The 19998-nt window shown below is 36.8% G+C and overlaps 3 protein-coding genes across 3 annotated transcripts; all 3 read left to right on the forward strand.

Annotated features, from left to right (window-relative positions):
- The first annotated feature begins 1933 nt into the window (after positions 1 to 1933).
- LOC306905383 (sushi, nidogen and EGF-like domain-containing protein 1) lies at positions 1934 to 9476 on the forward strand. Its single transcript, XM_079475954.1, has 19 exons — positions 1934 to 2083; positions 3059 to 3147; positions 3554 to 3574; positions 3863 to 3883; positions 4218 to 4264; positions 4594 to 4727; positions 4821 to 5108; positions 5187 to 5282; positions 5366 to 5513; positions 5873 to 6000; positions 6092 to 6388; positions 6473 to 6568; positions 6654 to 6798; positions 7712 to 7836; positions 7953 to 8237; positions 8315 to 8410; positions 8492 to 8624; positions 8710 to 8792; positions 8883 to 9476. Coding segments are annotated over exons 7-14 (1164 nt in total). The 5' UTR covers positions 1934 to 2083; positions 3059 to 3147; positions 3554 to 3574; positions 3863 to 3883; positions 4218 to 4264; positions 4594 to 4727; positions 4821 to 4856; the 3' UTR covers positions 7714 to 7836; positions 7953 to 8237; positions 8315 to 8410; positions 8492 to 8624; positions 8710 to 8792; positions 8883 to 9476.
- A 693-nt stretch (positions 9477 to 10169) lies between these two features.
- On the forward strand, positions 10170 to 14241 carry LOC306906046 (sushi, nidogen and EGF-like domain-containing protein 1). Its single transcript, XM_079477114.1, has 9 exons — positions 10170 to 10232; positions 10653 to 10728; positions 10838 to 10861; positions 10990 to 11114; positions 11232 to 11510; positions 11620 to 11715; positions 11796 to 11934; positions 13170 to 13252; positions 13349 to 14241. Exons 2-9 carry the CDS (start codon positions 10674 to 10676, stop codon positions 13427 to 13429), a joined length of 882 nt encoding a protein of 293 aa, XP_079333240.1. The 5' UTR covers positions 10170 to 10232; positions 10653 to 10673; the 3' UTR covers positions 13430 to 14241.
- Positions 14242 to 16867: 2626 nt separating this feature from the next.
- foxi1 (forkhead box i1) lies at positions 16868 to 18595 on the forward strand. Its single transcript, XM_079476990.1, has 2 exons — positions 16868 to 17551; positions 17706 to 18595. The coding sequence occupies exons 1-2, from the start codon at positions 16936 to 16938 to the stop codon at positions 18227 to 18229; spliced, it is 1140 nt and encodes a 379-aa protein (XP_079333116.1). The 5' UTR covers positions 16868 to 16935; the 3' UTR covers positions 18230 to 18595.
- Positions 18596 to 19998: the final 1403 nt, after the last annotated feature.

A 19998-nucleotide genomic window follows, 5' to 3' on the forward strand; every position in this document is an offset into this window, starting at 1 on the left:
CGGGTGCATTGTACTTTAATGTTATGCATCACAAAAACAAGCCTATTTCTTCATCTTTACTCGAATGCAAAAGCAATTGCCAGAGACTGAGATTGGCAGTGTACATATATTTAAAATCACACAGATGATAAATGAATGCAATAGATATTCACGTGAAAAGTATTAAGCTCTCAGCTCTTTTTGGAGATGATGACAATGCAGGCAGCGACCCACAGCGGCGCAATGATGCAACTGCAGTTACAAAAGACAATCCAGTGAGATCATCGATTCTTAGCCTTTTCCTCAACAAAACTAGCTTTGCAATCATCTGTGAAGGATAAACAAGCATTTGTTTACTTCACAGTTCAGGCAGAGAACATAAACGTCAAAATGTGAAATGTAAGAACTCGTATTCACCACCAGGGGGAGACAGACTTTCACAGACTTCATGTGAAACGAATCGATCTTGGCAAAGAGAAGATTTCCATCACACTTCATCGATCCCCTTAATACTTCACATTGGTTCAATTTACTCTAGCCTAACGTGGTTTCAGATTCATTCGGTTCACTTTATTAAGTTATTTGAATAGAGTCTTGGAGATGTTCAAGGGTGAGAAAGTCATTCAGAAGCCCAACCTGAAACTAGACTCGTTCATTTTATTTCATTTTGTAATTTTTTATAGTTCTATAATTCAATACAATTTGTGCACAAGTCCTGCAAAAGTTTGAGTCGAGTGCAGCAGAAATCCTGCAGGATTCACATAAAAGCAAGAAAAAACTCTACTTTCAAAATGTTTCATTTGATGCTTTCTGAAATAGCAAGTTATGACTTTAGTAAACACGTAAATAGTATATGAAAGTTCATCTTTGCTTCCGTAATGGATTGATCACAGAATTGGGTTGAATTGGTTTGCAGCATTTGTGGCATGAATAGTTTCTTTACCCTTTAAAGAATGCACTTGCAGTAATGCCATTCTGTTTTTATTGGAAGTAAGCCAGGCAAGCATTTTATGCATTGTTTATGCTCACATGTTTCATCCACCCAATTTTATCAAATCACTGATTTTAATCAGTCTATATAATTGTCTAGCTAAAGGTTTTTCTGGTCATGCATTACATCTATGAAGCCCTTTAAAGTGATGTGTGGTCCTGCGTTTGGACATGTTTACCCGCTTTGCTGACACAAGTGTGGATACAACTGACTAATACACAAGTAGTGATAGTATAAGCGAGTGAAAACTGTACAGCTGTCTTTCTTTTTTCGAATTGACCAACAATGGCAATGTCCTCCTAAGAAGAAAAACAGTTCAGTCTCTTTAAATGCTATTTATTCTTTCTATTCTTTTTTTAAATGGTATTTATTTTTAAAATTTTAAGTCCCAAAATGTTTTCTATACTGAACAATGTTCTCAATAACTCGTATACATTTTCTCCATCATTTTGAGCAATTGTAGACCTTTAGATATAATCGATGGTTATCACCGACAGCAGAATTCTGCGGCACATTCCTTCATGTGAAATTCAAGGTCAAAACTGCAACAAATACAATAAAATAACACAATTAATGAGTTCATTTTAATAACTGCTTTAATTCAAAGGACAAACTGAATTGACAAACCGGTTCAAAAGTTATTTCTAATAAATATGATATAATGATTGACACCTTAATACGTGTGTTGTCCTGTTCTGGGAAGACATCTACTTATATCCTCGTTCTTCAAAGTTTTTGCGAGCTTGTGCATTGTGTTCTGATGTAAAGATTTTAAATATCGTTGCGAATCACATCAGTCTTTGCCCTCGAGCAAAGCACGAGGAATTTGTGCAGAAACTCATGCAAGCTCATTGTGTGAATAGACAATTGACCTGGACATTCTTCAGTGTTTCTCAAAACATTCGACAGAAAATTAAACCGGTTCACATCTTACATAAAAGACAACATTTGAATTGTTTCACTACTTCGACGTTGAGGTTTCTTGTAAGCCCTTGCTGACAGTGTTAATGATATCTCATCACTGTTTGACAGAGGAGGTGTTCACCGGTCGTGTCCTGTTCCACAGTTTGACCCACAGCAGGTGAGAGAGCGCGTCACAGAAAACTGCGTGAGGTAAGTCGAATATATATCGGTTTATGTTTCATTTTATATTAATTATCTTTTACAAAACAATGACCGATTTGATATAATAGAAGCTAGCAGCATTATGATATCAAGCAATGTTCCATAAATAGTTGCATTTATTGATGAATAAAATAATCATCATAAACATTTCCACCAAGTAATATCATCCTTTAGACAATTATTGTTTACAGTTGCTGATGATTTACATTTCACGTTTTATAATTATTATTTCCTGTTGCATTAGTGTATTTTCTCTAAAACGTTTGAACAATGCAATACTGTAAAAGAAGAACAAAAGAAATGAAATGTAAAACATCGTTAATATAAAAAACTGTTAGTCAGTAACTTACTGTCGATTTACATTTATGTAATTTACTGGCAACAGTTTGTTCAAAGATATAACTCTAGATATAAGTCTTATAACAACATATAATATAAATAACAGCCTCATGCAAAGGAACCAAAATGAGAAAAACAACTTTTATGTGGATTTCTGGTTCCCAGAATGCTTTGCACGAGGCTGTCATTTGATCATTTATTCCTGTAAAGATAAAGATTTATTCGTGTTTAATGTTCGTTTATCTTTGAACACACTTTTGCCAATAAATTACATAAAAATACATTTACAGTAAGTTACTGGCAACTGGCTGCATAACTACAGTAAAAAACGTTTATACTTTAACTAATTCTAGTCGGTTTTGTCAGGCAATATTATACTCTTATAGATTCTCTATAAGAGTTTGGCAATGCCAAAGAAAAAACATTTCACGCCTCTATACTTTTTATAATCTAAAAAGGTTTTCCACTAGAAATGTTTTTTGTGAAAGATTCTTTGGATGTTAAAGGTGCTTTATGGGACTAAAACGTTTCTCATGTGGCATTTATCCGTCAATGGACCTTTATTTTTAAGAGTGTGTCTCTCATTTCCCACATGATTCATTCTTCTTGTTTTTTGGTTTACAGAACAGGTTTTACCTTTGGGTTTGAACTCACAGGAATCATGGGAATTTCACAAATTCATCTTCTGGCGTTCATATCAGTTCTGTCTCTGGGTAAGCTCTTGTCATTTCACTAGCAGTTTTCATTTGACTATTATAAAGACAATCAAACTGAATATTTTACTATTTATTTTTGCATTTTTCTTCATCAGCCAGGGCAACAACGACGACGGGTAAATACAGACTTTCATATAAACAAGATCTAAACCAGCAGTTCTCAACAAGGGACGGTTTTAATGATTTAAAATGAGCATTTACACATTTTATAACAGCTAAAAACAGCTAAAACGATATCCAGTTAATATCAAGCTCTGAAATATTTTATTGGGTAAAGATTTTTTTTGGGGGGGCTTTGAATATTGCTGAATATTGGCCTTGTAGTCACCTGTACTGTGTGCAATATTTAGTATGTTCTTCAGGAATTGAATACTCTATTTATTTTTGCATTTTTCTTCATCAGCCAGGGCAACAACGACGACGGGTAAATACAGACTTTCATATAAACAAGATCTAAACCAGCGGTTCTCAACAGGGGACGGTTTTAATGATTTAAAATGAGCATTTACACATTTTATAACAGCTAAAAACAGCAAAAAACGATATCCAGTTAATATCAAGCTCTGAAATATTTTATTGGGTAAAGATTTTTTTTGGGGGGGCTTTGAATATTGCTGAATATTGGCCTTGTAGTCACCTGTACTGTGTGCAATATTTAGTATGTTCTTCAGGAATTGAATACTCTATTTATTTTTGCATTTTTCTTCATCAGCCAGGGCAACAACGACGACGGGTAAATACAGACTTTCATATAAACAAGATCTAAACCAGCAGTTCTCAACAGGGGACGGTTTAAATGATTTAAAATGAGCATTTACACATTTTATAACAGCTAAAAACGATATCCAGTTAATATCAAGCTCTGAAATGTTTTATTGGGTAAAGATTTTTTGGGGGGGGCTTTGAATATTGCTGAATATTGGCCTTGTAGTCAAAAAGGTTGAGAACCTCTGATCTAAAAGCTAAAAGCTTCATGTTAAATTCTTGACCAAAATTATGAATGTGTTGTCTTGCATGTTGTATTTCAAAAACTCATTTATGGTGTTTCGATGTGTTTATTCTTTCAGTTTCAACGACATTATTCCAAACTGCTGTTCCAAGTATGTTATTCTCAGTGTTGTTTATTCAGATGTCCCCGCTGTTGTATGTGTGTTTACAGCTAATTTTGGGATAAAGAATTTCATAATCGACTCAAATGATTGTAATTGTAACAGCAAATACTGACACTTCTAGTCATCACCTGTTACACCTGTATGATATTTGTATGTACCGTAAGTATTCTTCACACACGTGTTTTAAAATTGAATTCTCTCTGATTTCTTTAAACAGGTAATCAATGGATGGGTAAGTACAGAGCCTTGATTTAAACTATTGTTTCTCAACTAAACGAAGATCATAAATGAGAATAAAATGTAAAACAATGTTTGTTTTGTCTTTCTGCAGCACCAGAGCGGTTCTATTCATTTGGCTTTGCAGCAGGAGACACTGAAACTCCAGTTGCTGATAATGGAAGCTACGTCCAAGTTAACCTGGCCAGTCCATTTCAGTATTTTGGGCGGCAGTACCACCAGATATATGTAAGAATTCAATCGACACGGCTCTGATAAACCACTGTTAGTTCATCCTTCGCTGTTTGTCTGGTAGATTTGGACTGATTTCTCTTAATACAGGTGAACAAGAATGGACTCCTTTCATTCAGCCGAGAGATGCCACCGATGGACCCTTTGCCTTTTCCGTATGGTGAAGATTTAATCGCTCCTCTCTGGACTGAATTCAGTGACTTTACTCTCGGTGCGTACTATTATCAGGAGTACACATCTGGAGATGTGCTCACACGCGCCACTCAAGATATAAACCGTTATTATGCTGGTCTGAGCTTCAGCGCTTCTTGGGTCTTTGTGGCAACTTGGGACCTCATAGCTTGGGAAGAAAACGCACACACAGATCAAAGAGTTCCGGTAGGTTTGTTTTTCATAACTTTTGACACAAACTGCTGTGCTTGGAAATGTGACATTGAATGTTTCAAATCTTTTCAGACAGTCTCACTTCAGGTGGTTTTAATTTCGGATGGTAGTCGTTCGTTTATCCTGATGAACTACGGTGACATTAATATGATCAATTTTCCAGCGGAGGTAAAAGAAAATGATCACATCAACAACAGTTTATATTCTGTACTGGTTCAGTATGTTTACTTCGAATTTGATGTTTTCAATAGGCGGGTTATGACACAGTAGGCTCCACACATTATTTTGTCATTCCCGGTTCGACCGATTTAAACCTCGTCCCAAACCTCAAAGACACAACCAATGTAAACGTTCCAGGTCGTTGGGCGTTCTCTGCAAATCAAGGTAGATTTCATCTCCGTATGCCGTATGTCCTCCGTTTGTACTATTACATTGTGACTTTAGCACATTTGGAAAGTAATGATGAACCGAACGGTGGTGAAATTTCTCATTCATGACGCATGAATCATAATTGTGATCCTACTACATAGTCATCACCTGTACTGTGTGCAATATTTTGTATGTTCTTCGGGAATTGAAAACTCTTTATTTTTCTTTAAACAGGCATTGCACAATTTACAGGTAAGTACAAACTCTTGAACTGAAAATAGTGTTTCTCACAACCTAGATGCACAATGCTTAGTAAACCACTCAAATAAGGGTGAATTGTAAACACCTCTATCAAACGGTGTGTGTGTTTGTTCTCTTGGCGTCCCCAGAGACCTTCTATCCAGTTGGTTTGACGGCAGGAGACACGCAAATGTTTGTTTTTGCTGCCGAAAGCGTTGCTGAAGTTAGCCTATCGAGGCCATTCGTGTATTTTGGACGCTCGTACAATCTGATATATGTGAGAATTCAATTCCATTATTGAAAGTCTAAATGTGAAAGCCAATGCAAAGCTCTGTGACATTCTGTTGGATTGATTTCTCTCAATACAGGTGAACAATAATGGACTCCTTTCCTTCAGCCGAGCCATACCAGAGATGGACCCTGTGCCTTTTCAATCTTACGGAAATGAAGATTTAATCGCTCCTTTCTGGACAGATCTCGATGACTTTGGATATGGTATAGTGTACTATCACGAGTACACATCTGGAAATGTGCTCACACGCGCCACTGAAGATATCAAAAGTTATTATCCTGGTTTGAGCTTTAACGCCAGTTGGGTCTTTGTGGCAACTTGGGACTTTGTTAGCACTTGGGATGAAAATGGGTTTTACCAGCATTCAGGCCCGGTAAGAGTGTTGTTTGTTTTATAGTGTAAATCATTTGTTGCGGTTAAAGCCGATGTGACAGTCGATTCTTTTACCGTTTCTCAGATGATCTCGTTTCAAGTGGTTTTAATCTCAGATGGAAGTCATTCTTTTATCCTGATGAACTATGGTGACATTGGTGGGTTTGGTGCTCAAGCAGAGGTAAAATAAACTATATCACAGTAACACATTATATGAATCTTCGTATTGGTTTGATATGTATACACAGCTTTAATGTTTTTAACAGGCCGGTTATGGCACGATAGGCACAAATTATTTTGTCATTCCTGAATCAACCGATTGGAACCTCATCCCAAACCTCAGGTACAAGAGTAATGTAAACGTTGCAGGCCGTTGGGCTTTCTCTGCAAATCAAGGTAAGTGTTTTACATGTGTGAATCTCGATCAAAATACAAATTGGGCAAATATACATCAGCAACGGAAAATAATAAGAGACCATTCCAAATGATTTCTATGTGTAGATGTATTGTGGTCATTTTAGTCAAGTGTCTTTTGAATTTCGATCAAATTGAACAGCAGGAGTGACATATAGTCTGCGAAGAATGACAGCGTGACAAGACGATAAAAATCCAGCTTTTCCTAAATACATATAGACTCTTAAAAAAGGTGCTTCAAAGGGATATTTGATGCCCCAGAAGAACCTTTTGGTGACATAAAGAACCGTTAACCCGTGAAGAACCTTTCTGTTTCACAACAGGAATCTGAACTTGTTTTCTTAAAATACTGAGCCCCCTTTTCTGTTATTTTCACCTATCCAGTTTTCTGCAAATAAATGCAAATAGAAACCATATTTCTATTTGGAAATTGGAAGACATATTGTTAGTTTGAAGTGGTCTCTGTAGTTTTTCTGCAGCTGCAGGTGTGATGTGCATATCGCAATGGTTTGCTAAAACATTGATTGGTTTTTATGTAGTGCCGCAGTAAAACATGGCCGTTCATTTACAGAAGTTGTAAAGATGCTTTCTTTTCCAAGAATTAATCTGAAACATGTTTAAATATTGCTTATTACTATATTTAGCAAGTTATTGCATCTTTTCAACTTTATCTTGCAGCCCTACCTGTAATCATATTTAGAATCACAAATGATTGTCAAATATCTCTAGTCATCAATATTTGGTATATGTTTTAGACTTAGTGCTCTTTGTTTTCTTTAAACAGGCATTGTACAATTTGAAGGTAAGTCCAGACCCTTCCACCTGAACACACAGTTTAAAGTGAGTATAAAACTTAAACATCTGTATGCACGTTTGTGTCAATTTGTGTTTCTTCTCTCCGCAACACCAGAGACCTTCTATCCCGTCGGTTTGGCGGCAGGAGACACACAAACGATAATTGCAGATCACATAAATCCTACAGTTACCCTATCCAGTCCATTTGTGTATTTTGGGCGTGCACACCACCAGATATATGTAAGATTCAATTCTGTTATCTAAAGTCTAAATGTGAATGAACACAAACCTACATTCAAACTTGTGCGCACTTCGCTGTTTGTCTGCTGGATTTTGACAGATTTCTCTTGATACAGGTGAACAATAATGGACTCCTTTCATTCAGTCAAGCAATACCAGAGATGGACCCTTCTTATGGAGGAGAAGATTTAATCGCTGCTTTCTGGAGTGAACACGATGACTTTGGACTCGGTGCATTGAACTATCAAGAGTACACATCTGGAGATGTGCTCACACGCGCCACTCAAGATATAAACCAGTATTATCCTGGTCTGAGCTTTAGTGCCACTTGGGTCTTTGTGGCAACTTGGGACATTGTTTACACTTGGGATGCAAATGTGTTTTTATATCATTCAGCTCCGGTAAGTTTGTTGTATCGCAAAGGGTTTTCAAATTAGCCTTTACTAAATATGACAATCAACGTTTTCAATCTTTTCAGTCAGCCTCATTTCAAGTGGTTTTAATATCGAATGGTAGTCATTCTTTTATCCTGATGAACTACGGTGACATTGGTCCACAATACAGTTCAGGGAAGGTAAGCTGAATGTTTTGTAAATCACAATGACAATCTAATATATATTGGCATGTATTAACAGTGTTTGTATGTTTTAAATAGGCCGGTTTTGACACAGTAGGCTCTGTAAATTATTTTGTCATTCCTGGGTCAAACGATCTAAACCTCGTCCAAAATCTCACGCACACAAGTAATGTAAACGTTCCGGGTCGCTGGGCCTTTATGGCATACGCAGGTAAGCATCGCATACATCATCAAACAAGTGGATATTTTATATTTTGAGTTTGTTTTTCATACGTCGTTACTCTTGCATCTCTTAGAAAATGTAGTAGGACTTCAAATGAAAGTCACCTCGGATTTGGACCTAACAGATAGTGTAAACCTTGCAAATGTTTTGGAGAAGGTAAGTCACGCTTTGACTATTTCTTAAGAAAATGCGAAAGTAGTGGTAATACACAAGAAATGTAAAACTGTCGCTTCATCTTTGTTTCAGATCAAATATGAGCTGGTAATTCGCGGCCTGCCAAGTGACGTGAAGCTTTCCGCACGAAGAGTGGAGAAGAAAACTTGAAGCAGTTCCAACTTCTAAACCAGTTATTAGGCACAATAAGTCACTGATAGTCACGCCATTGTCAGAGGAATGAATGTTGCTCCGCAGGAATGTTTGTTTGCCTTTCGCTCTTCAACTCACTTTCTGTTTCTCATACCCACATGAACAAATAATGAAGATAAGATAATGAAGTATAACTCCTTTCTTGTGCTTTGATCAAATAAATAAAAAGGTCACATTGTGTTTATTAATACTCAGCAAAAATAACTGTATATCTTATATAGAAACTAAATTTTTTTGGTTTATTTTGGTGTTGGTGTATTTAGTTTTGGTAATTGAATGTATTTATTAACTGTTGACTGTCCTTTAAACCCCCTTAATACTTGCTGTACGCTTGCCTTTTTCTATTGCTAAGGGATAACTGTAAAATGCTTTTGAACATCTTTGTAAATATTTTTTTGGCAGAAATGATGCATTGACACTGCATCACATATGCTGTGCTGGTTAAACTGAATAAAAGTCAATATAATCCCTGCCAGGATTTGTAATGTTTTTACATTTTTATTTAGAGTGGCTCAAAGGGTGTATAAAGATATAATATTGCAAAATAATAACTTTAAATGTGTCATGATCACCTGTGCATTTGTTTAAGGGTCCAAAAACAAGCTCCAAAAATAAAACAAAATGTTTTCTCATAGGCTTCTTTTGGATACTTGAAAAGTTTCTGATTGTCTTAAAAAGGTTTTCATCTGAAGGTGTTTGCGTGCTTAAATGTCTGACGTTTTGTAGTTGTGCAAATATATACTTTTCATTACAAACATTGTACTTGTTAGAAAATGACTTTGCAATGCTTCACCTCGACCAACTAAGGAAAAAAGGCAGCCAATAAGAACTCGGATACATGGGAACAAAAATGTAGTTTGGGGGGAAACGCCAAGAAGCTGCTTTTCTGCTAATTTCAGGCAAAAGGTTATAACATTATAACAACTTTCATTTTTGGTTTAGATTTTGTAGTCGAAGCATAATCCTTTATGTTATTCTACAGTTCTGATGAGCTTACTACTTTTGTGGAAAGAATAAGAATAAGTGCGTAGGTGTTCAATTATTTTCGAATAATTTATCAGGCAAATTCCAGCAGGCTTTGTTCTCATGAAGGGCTTTTGTCATACCTTCCATGTCTGTGTCCCTCCCTTCATTACTATAAAGCGAGTCAAACTGGAGTCACAGTTTGTGTTTGTGTTGGGAATTTCACCTACAGCGAGTTCAACAGTCTGATCCAAAGACCTGTGTGAGGTATGCTGAATTTATCATCTCCTTTAATTTATTGAATTGTAATCTTTTGTTGGATTTCATTGATATTGTTTAAAAGCATTGCATAATAAATTATATAATACAATGTTTATGTGCGTATGAATATAATACAGTATATAAATAAATCAATACATATACAAATCATTGTTGTTGTTGTTCATCGTTGTCAAAGTTAACAAGCACTTTGAAATCCTTTTTATTTGTTTGATTTTTACAAAACCCAGTGACAAAAGGAGACCATGACAATATTGACTTTTGGCAAAAAACATTAATCATGAAATAAAAGGTTTTAGAGGGTTATATAGATAATGTATACTACATTATATATAGTTTTTTCCCTGCAAATACGCAAAAGAAATTGCTAAAATGAGCTATAAATATTAAAGCGGTCTCTCATTACAGCACCAGGACCCCAAACAAGTGATGATGAGATTTCTTCCGCAACATCTCCTGCTGTTGATGTCAGTCCTGTCACTGAGTGAGTTAGATTATACCATCTGTTTGAATGTTCTCATGGCTAACACAACCTAAACACAAATGCCATTGCGTTCAAATATACATTAAATCTTGCTTATTTTCATCAACAGATCAGGTGACAACAGCACAAATGGGTAAATATAGACCTTTGAACCAAAACCGGTTCATCCTGTTGAACATGCAACGCAAGAAAAGAATGATCATATGCATGAACCGTTAAGGTCTTCATCACTCGAGCCTTAAGTTCTCTATTCTTTCAAAGCTCCCGGGATTTTCTATCCGTTTGACTCAGTCGGTGGAAATATTGCTGTTGAAGATGAAAACTCCACTTATGTTGGCCTGTCACGTCCATTTGTTTTCTTTGGCCGCATGTACCACCAGCTCTATGTGAGAATCCATTTCATTTTTATTACTTAAAATGCTTTTCAAACATAACCTGCGTACATGGCAGGTCAGTTCATACTGCAGTATTTTCCTCTGTTGACTGATATCTCTTTTCTGCAGGTGAATAATAACGGGCATCTTTCATTCATCCAGCCATCATTAGAGTTTATTCCTTACCCTCCACCCAGCAACAGAGGTGAAGATATCATTGCTCCTCTCTGGACCGACATTGACATCAGTCAGAATGGTGTCATCTCATATCAAGAGTACACAGAAGGAGTTGTGCTCGCAAAAGCCACTCAGGACATAAACCTTCATTTCCCTGATCTCAGTTTCAACGCAACTTGGGTGTTTGTGGCCACTTGGGACCGAGTCGCGTACTTTTATCACACCGGCACGGTGAGTCAGGCTGCTTCGTTTACCCTGGTGGATTGTGATGGAATATCACAGACGGGGTCGAGGGATGCGAGGCTCTCGGAATGCACTGACAAGTTTCTCATCTTTGCAGGAATCCTCGTTTCAAGTGGTTTTAATTTCAGACGGTAACTTGTCTTTTGTTCTCATGAATTACGAAGACATCGCTGTGACGAACAATTTAGTGCAGGTAAACAAACACCAAACAAAAATCATGAAAGATTACAAAAACGTTCTGCAAATGATAATGTTTTGTCATTGTTTCTTCAGGCAGGTTATGACACAGTAAACTCTGCACGTTATTTTGTCATTCCTGACTCAAGCGATGGAAACTCCATTCCGAACCTAAAGAACTCCAGTAATGTAAATGTTCCAGGTCGGTGGGTCTTCAGGGTGGACAGTGAACAAGGTAAATTTTTGAAACCTGTAAAACTACTAAGCAAACTTCAAATAGATGTTTTAAAGAAGTCAACTTTATTTATATAGCGCTTTTACAATTTTCATTGTTACAAAGCAGCTGTACAAGTAAACATATTGATTATAAACAAAACATATAAGGTTATTCGAGTAAAAACAAAAAAGGTGAAAACACATACAAACGCGCACACAGACAGACACGCAGACACGCAGACACGCAGACACACACACACACGCAGACACACACACATACGCACGCACGCACGCACGCACGCACGCACGCACGCACGCACGCACGCACGCACGCACGCACGCACGCACGCACACACACACACACACACACACACACACACAGGGGGCATTACCTAGAACCACACACCCAAGATAAGGAGAGAGAAACACAGGTCAAATTTAAAACAGACTATAAATTCCCATATGCAGTGTTAATTAAATAAAATTAAAAAATTCTTGCAGCCCCCCCCGGCCAGGCAAACCTCCGAGGGAAAACGGCCTAACCAGGGGATTCCAGTTCCCCTCTGGCAAAAGCTGCAGCCTCTACACAAGCTCGGCAGTGCTTGCACAACAAGGCAAAATAAAAATAAATTCGATTTAAGGTTATCATTAATAATCTAACACAGCTGAAATTTGTGTATCTGCCTCCTGTGTATTGCGGGGAAGACTGTTCTAAAGTTTAGGCGCTAGATAGGAAAAGGATCTGCACTTGATTTTGAGATTCTAGGTATTACCGACTGACCGTTTCTTTCTAGTCTATGTAGCAGCGCACTGTGGTCAATGGTGTTGAATGCAGCACTTATAAGGAGATATAACCTCGGGTCAGACGCCAAAAGCAGATCATTTGTAAATCTGATCAAAGCCCTCTCTGTACTGTGCATGATGTGCTCTAAATCCAGACTGGAAATCTTCATTGATGTCATTCCTTTGAAGGAAGGAACATAATTGAGTAGAGGCTTCTCATTCCAGAACTTTAGATATGAAAGGTAGATTCGATATAGGTCTGTAGTTAACTTCTCTTGGGTCAAGTTGGGTTTTTTTGACAAGGGGCCTTATAACAGCCAACTTATGTTCAAATGGCATACACAGAGAAAGTTTCTCTTCGAAAGCAATGTTGTGTCACTTCTCCACACTGATCATGTTCATATACATACACATGTACATGTATACTGTATGCATAATTCAACATAATGTCACGTGGTATGTATCTCTTAGAAACTGTCGTTGGACTTCAAATGAGAGTGACCTCATATTTAGATCTGGCAGAAAGTGGAAACATTGCAGACATTTTGGAGAAAGTATGTTGCATTTACAATAACATTTGAATGCAAAATACACTTCTTATATACAGTATTTGCCATACAGCATTTGAACATTCTCGTCTGATTTTTCAGGTGAAACAGGAGCTGGTTAATCGAGGTCTTCCAAGCAGCGTGAGGCTGAATTTAAGAAGGGTGGAAAAGACCAAACAGTAGTGTTAGAAGGATCGGTTTATTGACATATAATTTCAGTTTCATGTCAGTGCTGTTTCAATCAATACTTGCTGTCAAGAAATACACAACATTTTGCATCAACATGCTATTTATCACGCTCATCGTTTCTTTGAAGACACGCATCTACTGAGAAGAAATGTTGCTCTGCACATTTGTTCTGTCTTTAATTCCCCTTCTGCATCTCACGAAAAGAATCCACACAAACACAATCATGTGGAAATGGTGTAGTGTAACTTGTTTTCTGTGTGCTACAGTAAATTAGAGACGTGACAATGAACACACCTCAAACATTGCACCACAACTCACATTATGACATTTGATCTCATGTGAAGTAATTTGGAGAATCTGCTCTCCAATTTCTGAAATAAACCTGTTGCTCCTGTTTAATTCCTGTCAATAAAACTTTATACACAAATTCCTGCACGTTCACTGCGCCTTTGAAGCACAGTCTCATTGGAGAGAATCTGAACATTTCCATCTAGATTTTAAAACTAAAACAAATGTTTTTGAAACGTTTCAGACAATGTAATGAGGCGTAACAGGCTTAATAACATTGCTGTGTTAGATCATTTTAAAGATTATTGGGGAACTACGTAACTGGTAAAGTGAAATATACAAGTATTAGCAACAAAGCCGGTTTTTGTTTGTGTTATTCTGTCTTGTAACATTACTGTGGCAACAAACATCAGATGATCTCAAGTAACCTGAGCCTTGGGTGTGGATTATTCAGTAAATGTTGAAATCAATGTACAAACATACAAATAAATAAAAAAGAGAATAAAAGCAGTATTCTTTACCCTGTGGTGACATTTTTTTTGGTCTCAAGGGGTAAAAAAAGCTTTAAATAAAACTAGATTTTGTATATTTGAAAATGTAAAGATGCAGAAAGGTTTGTGTGAGGGTTGGGTTTGGGGTGATATACAGTTGCACAGCATATAATCATCATGCCTATGGAAAGTCCCCATAACACATGAACACGTGTGTACAGGTAGCCCTGTGCTTCTTACTTATTTATTTATGTTTGAGATATATAGTTTCATTAAAATATTCTTATGTATTTATGTTTGAGATACATAGTTTCATTAAAATATTCTTATGTATTTATGTTTGAGATACATAGTTTCATTAAAATATTCTTATTTATTTATGTTTGAGATACATAGTTTCATTAAAATATTCTTATGTATTTATGTTTGAGATACATAGTTTCATTAACATATTCTTATGTATTTATGTTTGAGATACATAATTTCATTAAAATATTCTTATGTATTTATGTTTGAGATACATAGTTTCATTAAAATATTCTTATTTATTTATGTTTGAGATACATAGTTTCATTAAAATATTCTTATTTATTTATGTTTGAGATACATAGTTTCATTAAAATATTCTTATTTATTTATGTTTGAGATACATAGTTTCATTAAAATATTCAATATAAAATAGTTTTTTAAGTTTAGGTTTAGTTGTTGATTTATTTTAGTTAGGCTAAAAGTTTTAGTTTCTAAACCTAAGTTTATTTTAGATTATTATTTCAAATTTTTTATATAACATAAGAGTTCTAGAATAGTAATTTTATATAGCGTACAAGTACCTGATTATCAGTATTTAAACAAAAAACTAAAGTTCCGTTTCTCACCACAAGGTGGACACATACGATAAGATAAACCAGTAAACACTGGGTTGATTTAAACCCATGGTCGAATAAAATTTTGACAGAACAAACTTTGTTTTATACATTAACTCGAGATTGCTTTTAACGTTCTTATTACACATTCTCAATACAATTTCTCATTATAACTTTCTCGTTGTTACATATAGGGATCACATAGTAGAAACACCCTGTATTTGGATCAAATCTGTGACATCCCAAGATGATCCACGGTTGATGTGAGTTATGACCGACAGGTGGCGACATCTCAACAGACCCTGACATTTCATATAAATCGATGAATTTAATCACGTGAGGTTGTGTCTTTTACGTTTTGACGTCTTTCATATATCTTAATAGATTTGTGTTTTACCAAATAAATTAAAACTGTGTTAATACAGGTTTAGGGCTTCCTTTGCTCAAATCCATAATGGTTTTATAAGAGTAAAATGCAGTTTTAGTTTGTTTTTGAGGTGAAACCATATACACAATGGTTAAGCTGTCTGTCCCACGTGTTAAACTGACAAAATCAGAAGTGGACAAGTTTTATTCTTAGCTTGTGTATGAACGGGGACATTTGCTGGACATTGTCTTCGTATCCCCCGACACACAGAAAGTGCAAGTGAAATGTTCACGAACGGATGAATGAGGATAATATGTTCATATGTGAGGAATTGGTATTTTATTAGCTTCGAAAATGTATATTTAACTCGAAATAACAATCACATGCCCGTGCATTTAAATACAGAATTATTTTGTCCTTATTGTGTGGTCATTTTGCTCACTAGCTTGAGGGGTTAATACAAGATAATATCATTTCTGACTGAATCTAACAATTAAACGCTGCAATACATAATAAAATACAATAAGTTTTATGTAAGGAATTATTCATGAGACATTTTTAAAGTATTGCTGCAACGTATATTCAATTTAAACGTATTAATTTTAACATTAAACTTAATGATCAATTGTTTTCTTATCATGCATTTGTTTATTTCATTGCATTATTAATCGCTTATCTGTAGACATTAATGATAATAAGTTTATATAGTTTATTGTTAGTATTTCAAACCTGCAGTTTTATTTTAGCATTTGGATTTCATATGTCGTAAATTCAAGCGATACTGCTGACGTTCACTCGGATTGTTATCATATTTAAATAATTGGGGGTGGGGGGGATATATCAAGTCATCTTGTCATGATGCTGTACATTAACATTATTACAAATGATGCACACAGGACATCATTATCATTTGTGTTGTCTCATCCATCCATCCATCCATCCATCTCATTTCATTGTTATATTCCCGTTTCTCTCAAGAATATTTGACTCTTGCTATTCACAGTTACCTGTTTAAGATTGAAACAACTATGGCTTTATGCGAGTACTTTATTTATGTATTTATCCTTATTTATATATCAGTTGTTTTTTACTCTTTTTAACTCTTATGATTAACTAAAGTTGATACCTTTTTTTAAATGTATCAATAGGTTTCCACAAGTTTCCACTGTAAATGGATTGTTGTTGATTATTATATTAGTAGATTATAAGAATAATTATTTAAGTTGCATATCTAAAAATGAGGCGGTTCTTCAAACACCTTTATGGCACATGTTTATCAAATGGAAGATCTTGACGCCAAATTGATGCATATTGGATGAAGTTAATTGAAGAGACTCGTGACGGGGGTGGGGCTGTGAACGCGCAGTTCATTCACTACATGCGCTCAGGGAGAGGTTAAATAACCCTCCCCAGTAGCGCACACGGGCACTCTCGAGTGAACTAGAGACAAGCACCCCGAGCCGGTCTGATCACTGAAACTCGGCTCGCTTCATGTTTCTAGAAGGAGAGCGGATTATGAACGCGTTCGGGCAGCAGCCGACGAGCCAGCAGACCCTCCAGCACCACAACGCACAGGACATCCTGGACATGACCGTGTACTGCGACACCAACTTCAGCATGTACCAACAGAATCTTCACCATCACCACGCGCAAAGGCCACCCACGCACCCTTCCAGCTATGGAATTGGCGAGTACGCGTCACCTGGCACCAACCCTTACCTGTGGATGAACGGCCCGGGTATTACCTCCTCCCCGTATCTGTCGGGCGCAAACGGAGGGTACATTCAGTCAGGATTTGGGTCGAACCAGCGGCAGTTTCTACCTCCTCCTACGGGATTTGGAAGCGCGGATCTCGGGTGGCTCTCCATTTCAAGTCAGCAAGAACTTTTTAAGATGGTTAGGCCGCCTTATTCCTACTCAGCGCTGATTGCCATGGCTATCCAGAACACGCAGGATAAGAAACTGACGCTCAGTCAGATTTATCAGTATGTGGCTGATAATTTTCCATTTTACAAAAAAAGCAAAGCTGGCTGGCAAAACTCCATTAGGCACAATCTGTCATTGAATGATTGCTTTAAGAAAGTTGCGAGGGATGAGGACGACCCTGGTAAGTGTACATGTTATGACAAGAATTTGCAAGTGTTTAGTGTGTTAACGTTTATCATTGCAACAGGTCTCATTTGCCGTCATGCTTAATTTTACGTAGATTATACGTTTGTTACATTCAATTTAAACTCACCAAATGATTTGATGTTATTTAGGTAAAGGAAATTACTGGACTCTGGATCCCAACTGCGAAAAAATGTTCGACAATGGAAACTTCAGAAGGAAGAGAAAGAGAAGATCTGATGGAAACAGCGGAGGCGCCGGTGTCGTGTCAGTGAAATCCGAGGACGCGCTCAAATTGGCGGATACCGCAAGTCTGATGAGCGCGTCCCCGCCGAGTCTCCAAAACTCTCCAACGTCAAGCGAACCCAAATCATCTCCCTCACCGTCCGCAGAGCACAGTCCCTGCTTTAACAACTTTATTGGTAACATGAACGCAATAATGGCAGGAACTGGGAACGGGATCCGAAGCAGAGACGTCAGCTCTGGACATTTAGGGGATTTTACGCATGGCATGTCTGGACATGAGGTAGCCCCTCCATCAGAGCATAGTCATCTCAACACCAACAGACTCAACTACTACACCGCATCCCATAATAACAGTGGCTTGATCAACTCACTTTCCAACCATTTCAGTGTTAACAATCTCATATACAACCGGGATGGAACAGAGGTGTAGAGATGGCAGAGACAGTTTAATCTCGAATGTGCTCTGTGAGCACATATGGACTTGTGTTTCTATTGCCTTTCGTTCATTTACACCATTTTTTATTCCACAGACACAGCTCCAAAGTTTGGGGTTTATTTCAATTCAATGAACTTGATTTTGTATTTTTGTAAGCATTTTTGTTTTGTGTTTGCATCATTTACAATACATTTATTCTGCCAATAAATGTTAACGTTGCATTATTAGACGTATCAGTATGTACGAGCACTATGCAATGACAACTGTTTTTCAAAGGTGCTGTTTTTTGTAAAAGAAATGTAGATATATTTTATTTAAATCGAAAGTTACTGATTTGTAAATAAACCGTGCCTACATCTGATATGTGTCTGCACCCTTTGTTTCTTATTTCGTTTCATTCTGAAGTCTGAACAGACACGAACTAACAGGGTTTTCCCACGCGGTGGCCGCAGACATGCACCCGTCTGAAACAGCAATTGAGAAGCGATTGCATGTACATGCAACTTGTTTACAAATCGGTTGCGACGTTTAGCCTTTGCACTGAACTGTGGTTGATGGGGAACAGAAGCACGAACTAAAACAGGCCCCCGAGATATATCTTTTTATTCAAAGATAGATAGGTTTGTATTCAAAAACATTTTCTTCAATGCCACATGATTTCATACCATATCAACTCCAGAATCAAAAGAATTTCGAGTTTAATCGTGCGTTTGAATTAATCCGCGCCCCCGCTGCGCGCTCTCCTAATTGCTTTCTGCAAACAGCGCCACGCATTGAACTGTTCAATGTCCTCATTATTCCAGTGCAGTTTTCAGCACCACAGCTCGTTTATTTACTACAGACACAGACTGAAATAAGTGATCTTGTTAATACTTTGATCTACCGAATTACGCAGAGGTTCGGCATCTCGTTCCAGTCCAATCTAAACATAGAACTGACTGATATTGAGTTTTCCGCTTGTCACTTTTAATACAGCCGATTTAAACAAATTTCTCATTTTATTTATCTGAAGAGTTTAAAAGTTTAGATGTTTGACTAGTAGATTTAATTGTATTTACAAAAGTTTAACCACAATTTGCATTGAAACCGTATAACCGCATTATTACCACAAATTAACCCTGGTTTTGCTTCAGGAACAATATTGTATTTTCAGTTAAATAAACATGGTTATAGTATAATTCAGTCCATAAAACCATGGCAAATCAGATGGCTTCACCTAAACCTTGGTGTTTCTATGGCCCAAAACCTATTCCTTGTTTGCTGAAAGTAATACAATTCTTTCCTAAAAACACATTGCGCTTACTCCGACCATCGACTTGTGTCTTCAAACAAATTGTATTGTATATTGTTTATATTGAAAAGAAACACCTCGTAATAGCAACACATTTTCAGTTGTGTGGGATAAAGCAAAAGTGACAGGAGATCCGTGTCCACGGTACTGGAACACAAGCGGATCTGGCATCACCAGAGACCCCTGCTGCTCTCCAGAGAAAACACAGAGACCGCAGATCTGGGAACAAACTAACTTCCCTCCATATGCCTTCATTTTAACAAAGCGCATTCTTGTTCCACGAGATCGACAAATTCTTATAGCGCATGAATACAATTCCCGGTGACGCGCAAATAAGGGTTTTAATGTAATAATTACTTTTTTTAAACAAAGATGTTAAAATGTTTATTTGTAGCGATGTCACAGAAGAAAGCTATGTTTTAAATCCCTAATTCATATTTGTTAAATCCCTAATTCATATTTGCGCAACAGA

Source organism: Barbatula barbatula (genome assembly GCF_947034865.1).
Source record: "Barbatula barbatula genome assembly, chromosome: 16".
NCBI lineage: Eukaryota > Metazoa > Chordata > Actinopteri > Cypriniformes > Nemacheilidae > Barbatula > Barbatula barbatula.

What these genes read in the sequence shown, in the direction of transcription:
- foxi1 (XM_079476990.1), top strand. Translation starts at nt 16,936, where the DNA reads ATGTTTCTAGAAGGAGAGCGGATTATGAACGCGTTCGGGCAGCAGCCG. An exon ending in GAGGGATGAGGACGACCCTG is followed by an intron (nt 17,552 to 17,705) that starts GTAAGTGTACAT and finishes GATGTTATTTAG; the next exon opens with GTAAAGGAAATTACTGGACT.
- LOC306905383 (XM_079475954.1), top strand. Translation starts at nt 4,857, where the DNA reads ATGCCACCGATGGACCCTTTGCCTTTTCCGTATGGTGAAGATTTAATC. An exon ending in GCTCGTACAATCTGATATAT is followed by an intron (nt 6,001 to 6,091) that starts GTGAGAATTCAA and finishes CTCTCAATACAG; the next exon opens with GTGAACAATAATGGACTCCT. An exon ending in GGTTTGGTGCTCAAGCAGAG is followed by an intron (nt 6,569 to 6,653) that starts GTAAAATAAACT and finishes TGTTTTTAACAG; the next exon opens with GCCGGTTATGGCACGATAGG.
- LOC306906046 (XM_079477114.1), top strand. Translation starts at nt 10,674, where the DNA reads ATGATGAGATTTCTTCCGCAACATCTCCTGCTGTTGATGTCAGTCCTG. An exon ending in GATGTCAGTCCTGTCACTGA is followed by an intron (nt 10,729 to 10,837) that starts GTGAGTTAGATT and finishes TTTCATCAACAG; the next exon opens with ATCAGGTGACAACAGCACAA. An exon ending in GGTGACAACAGCACAAATGG is followed by an intron (nt 10,862 to 10,989) that starts GTAAATATAGAC and finishes ATTCTTTCAAAG; the next exon opens with CTCCCGGGATTTTCTATCCG.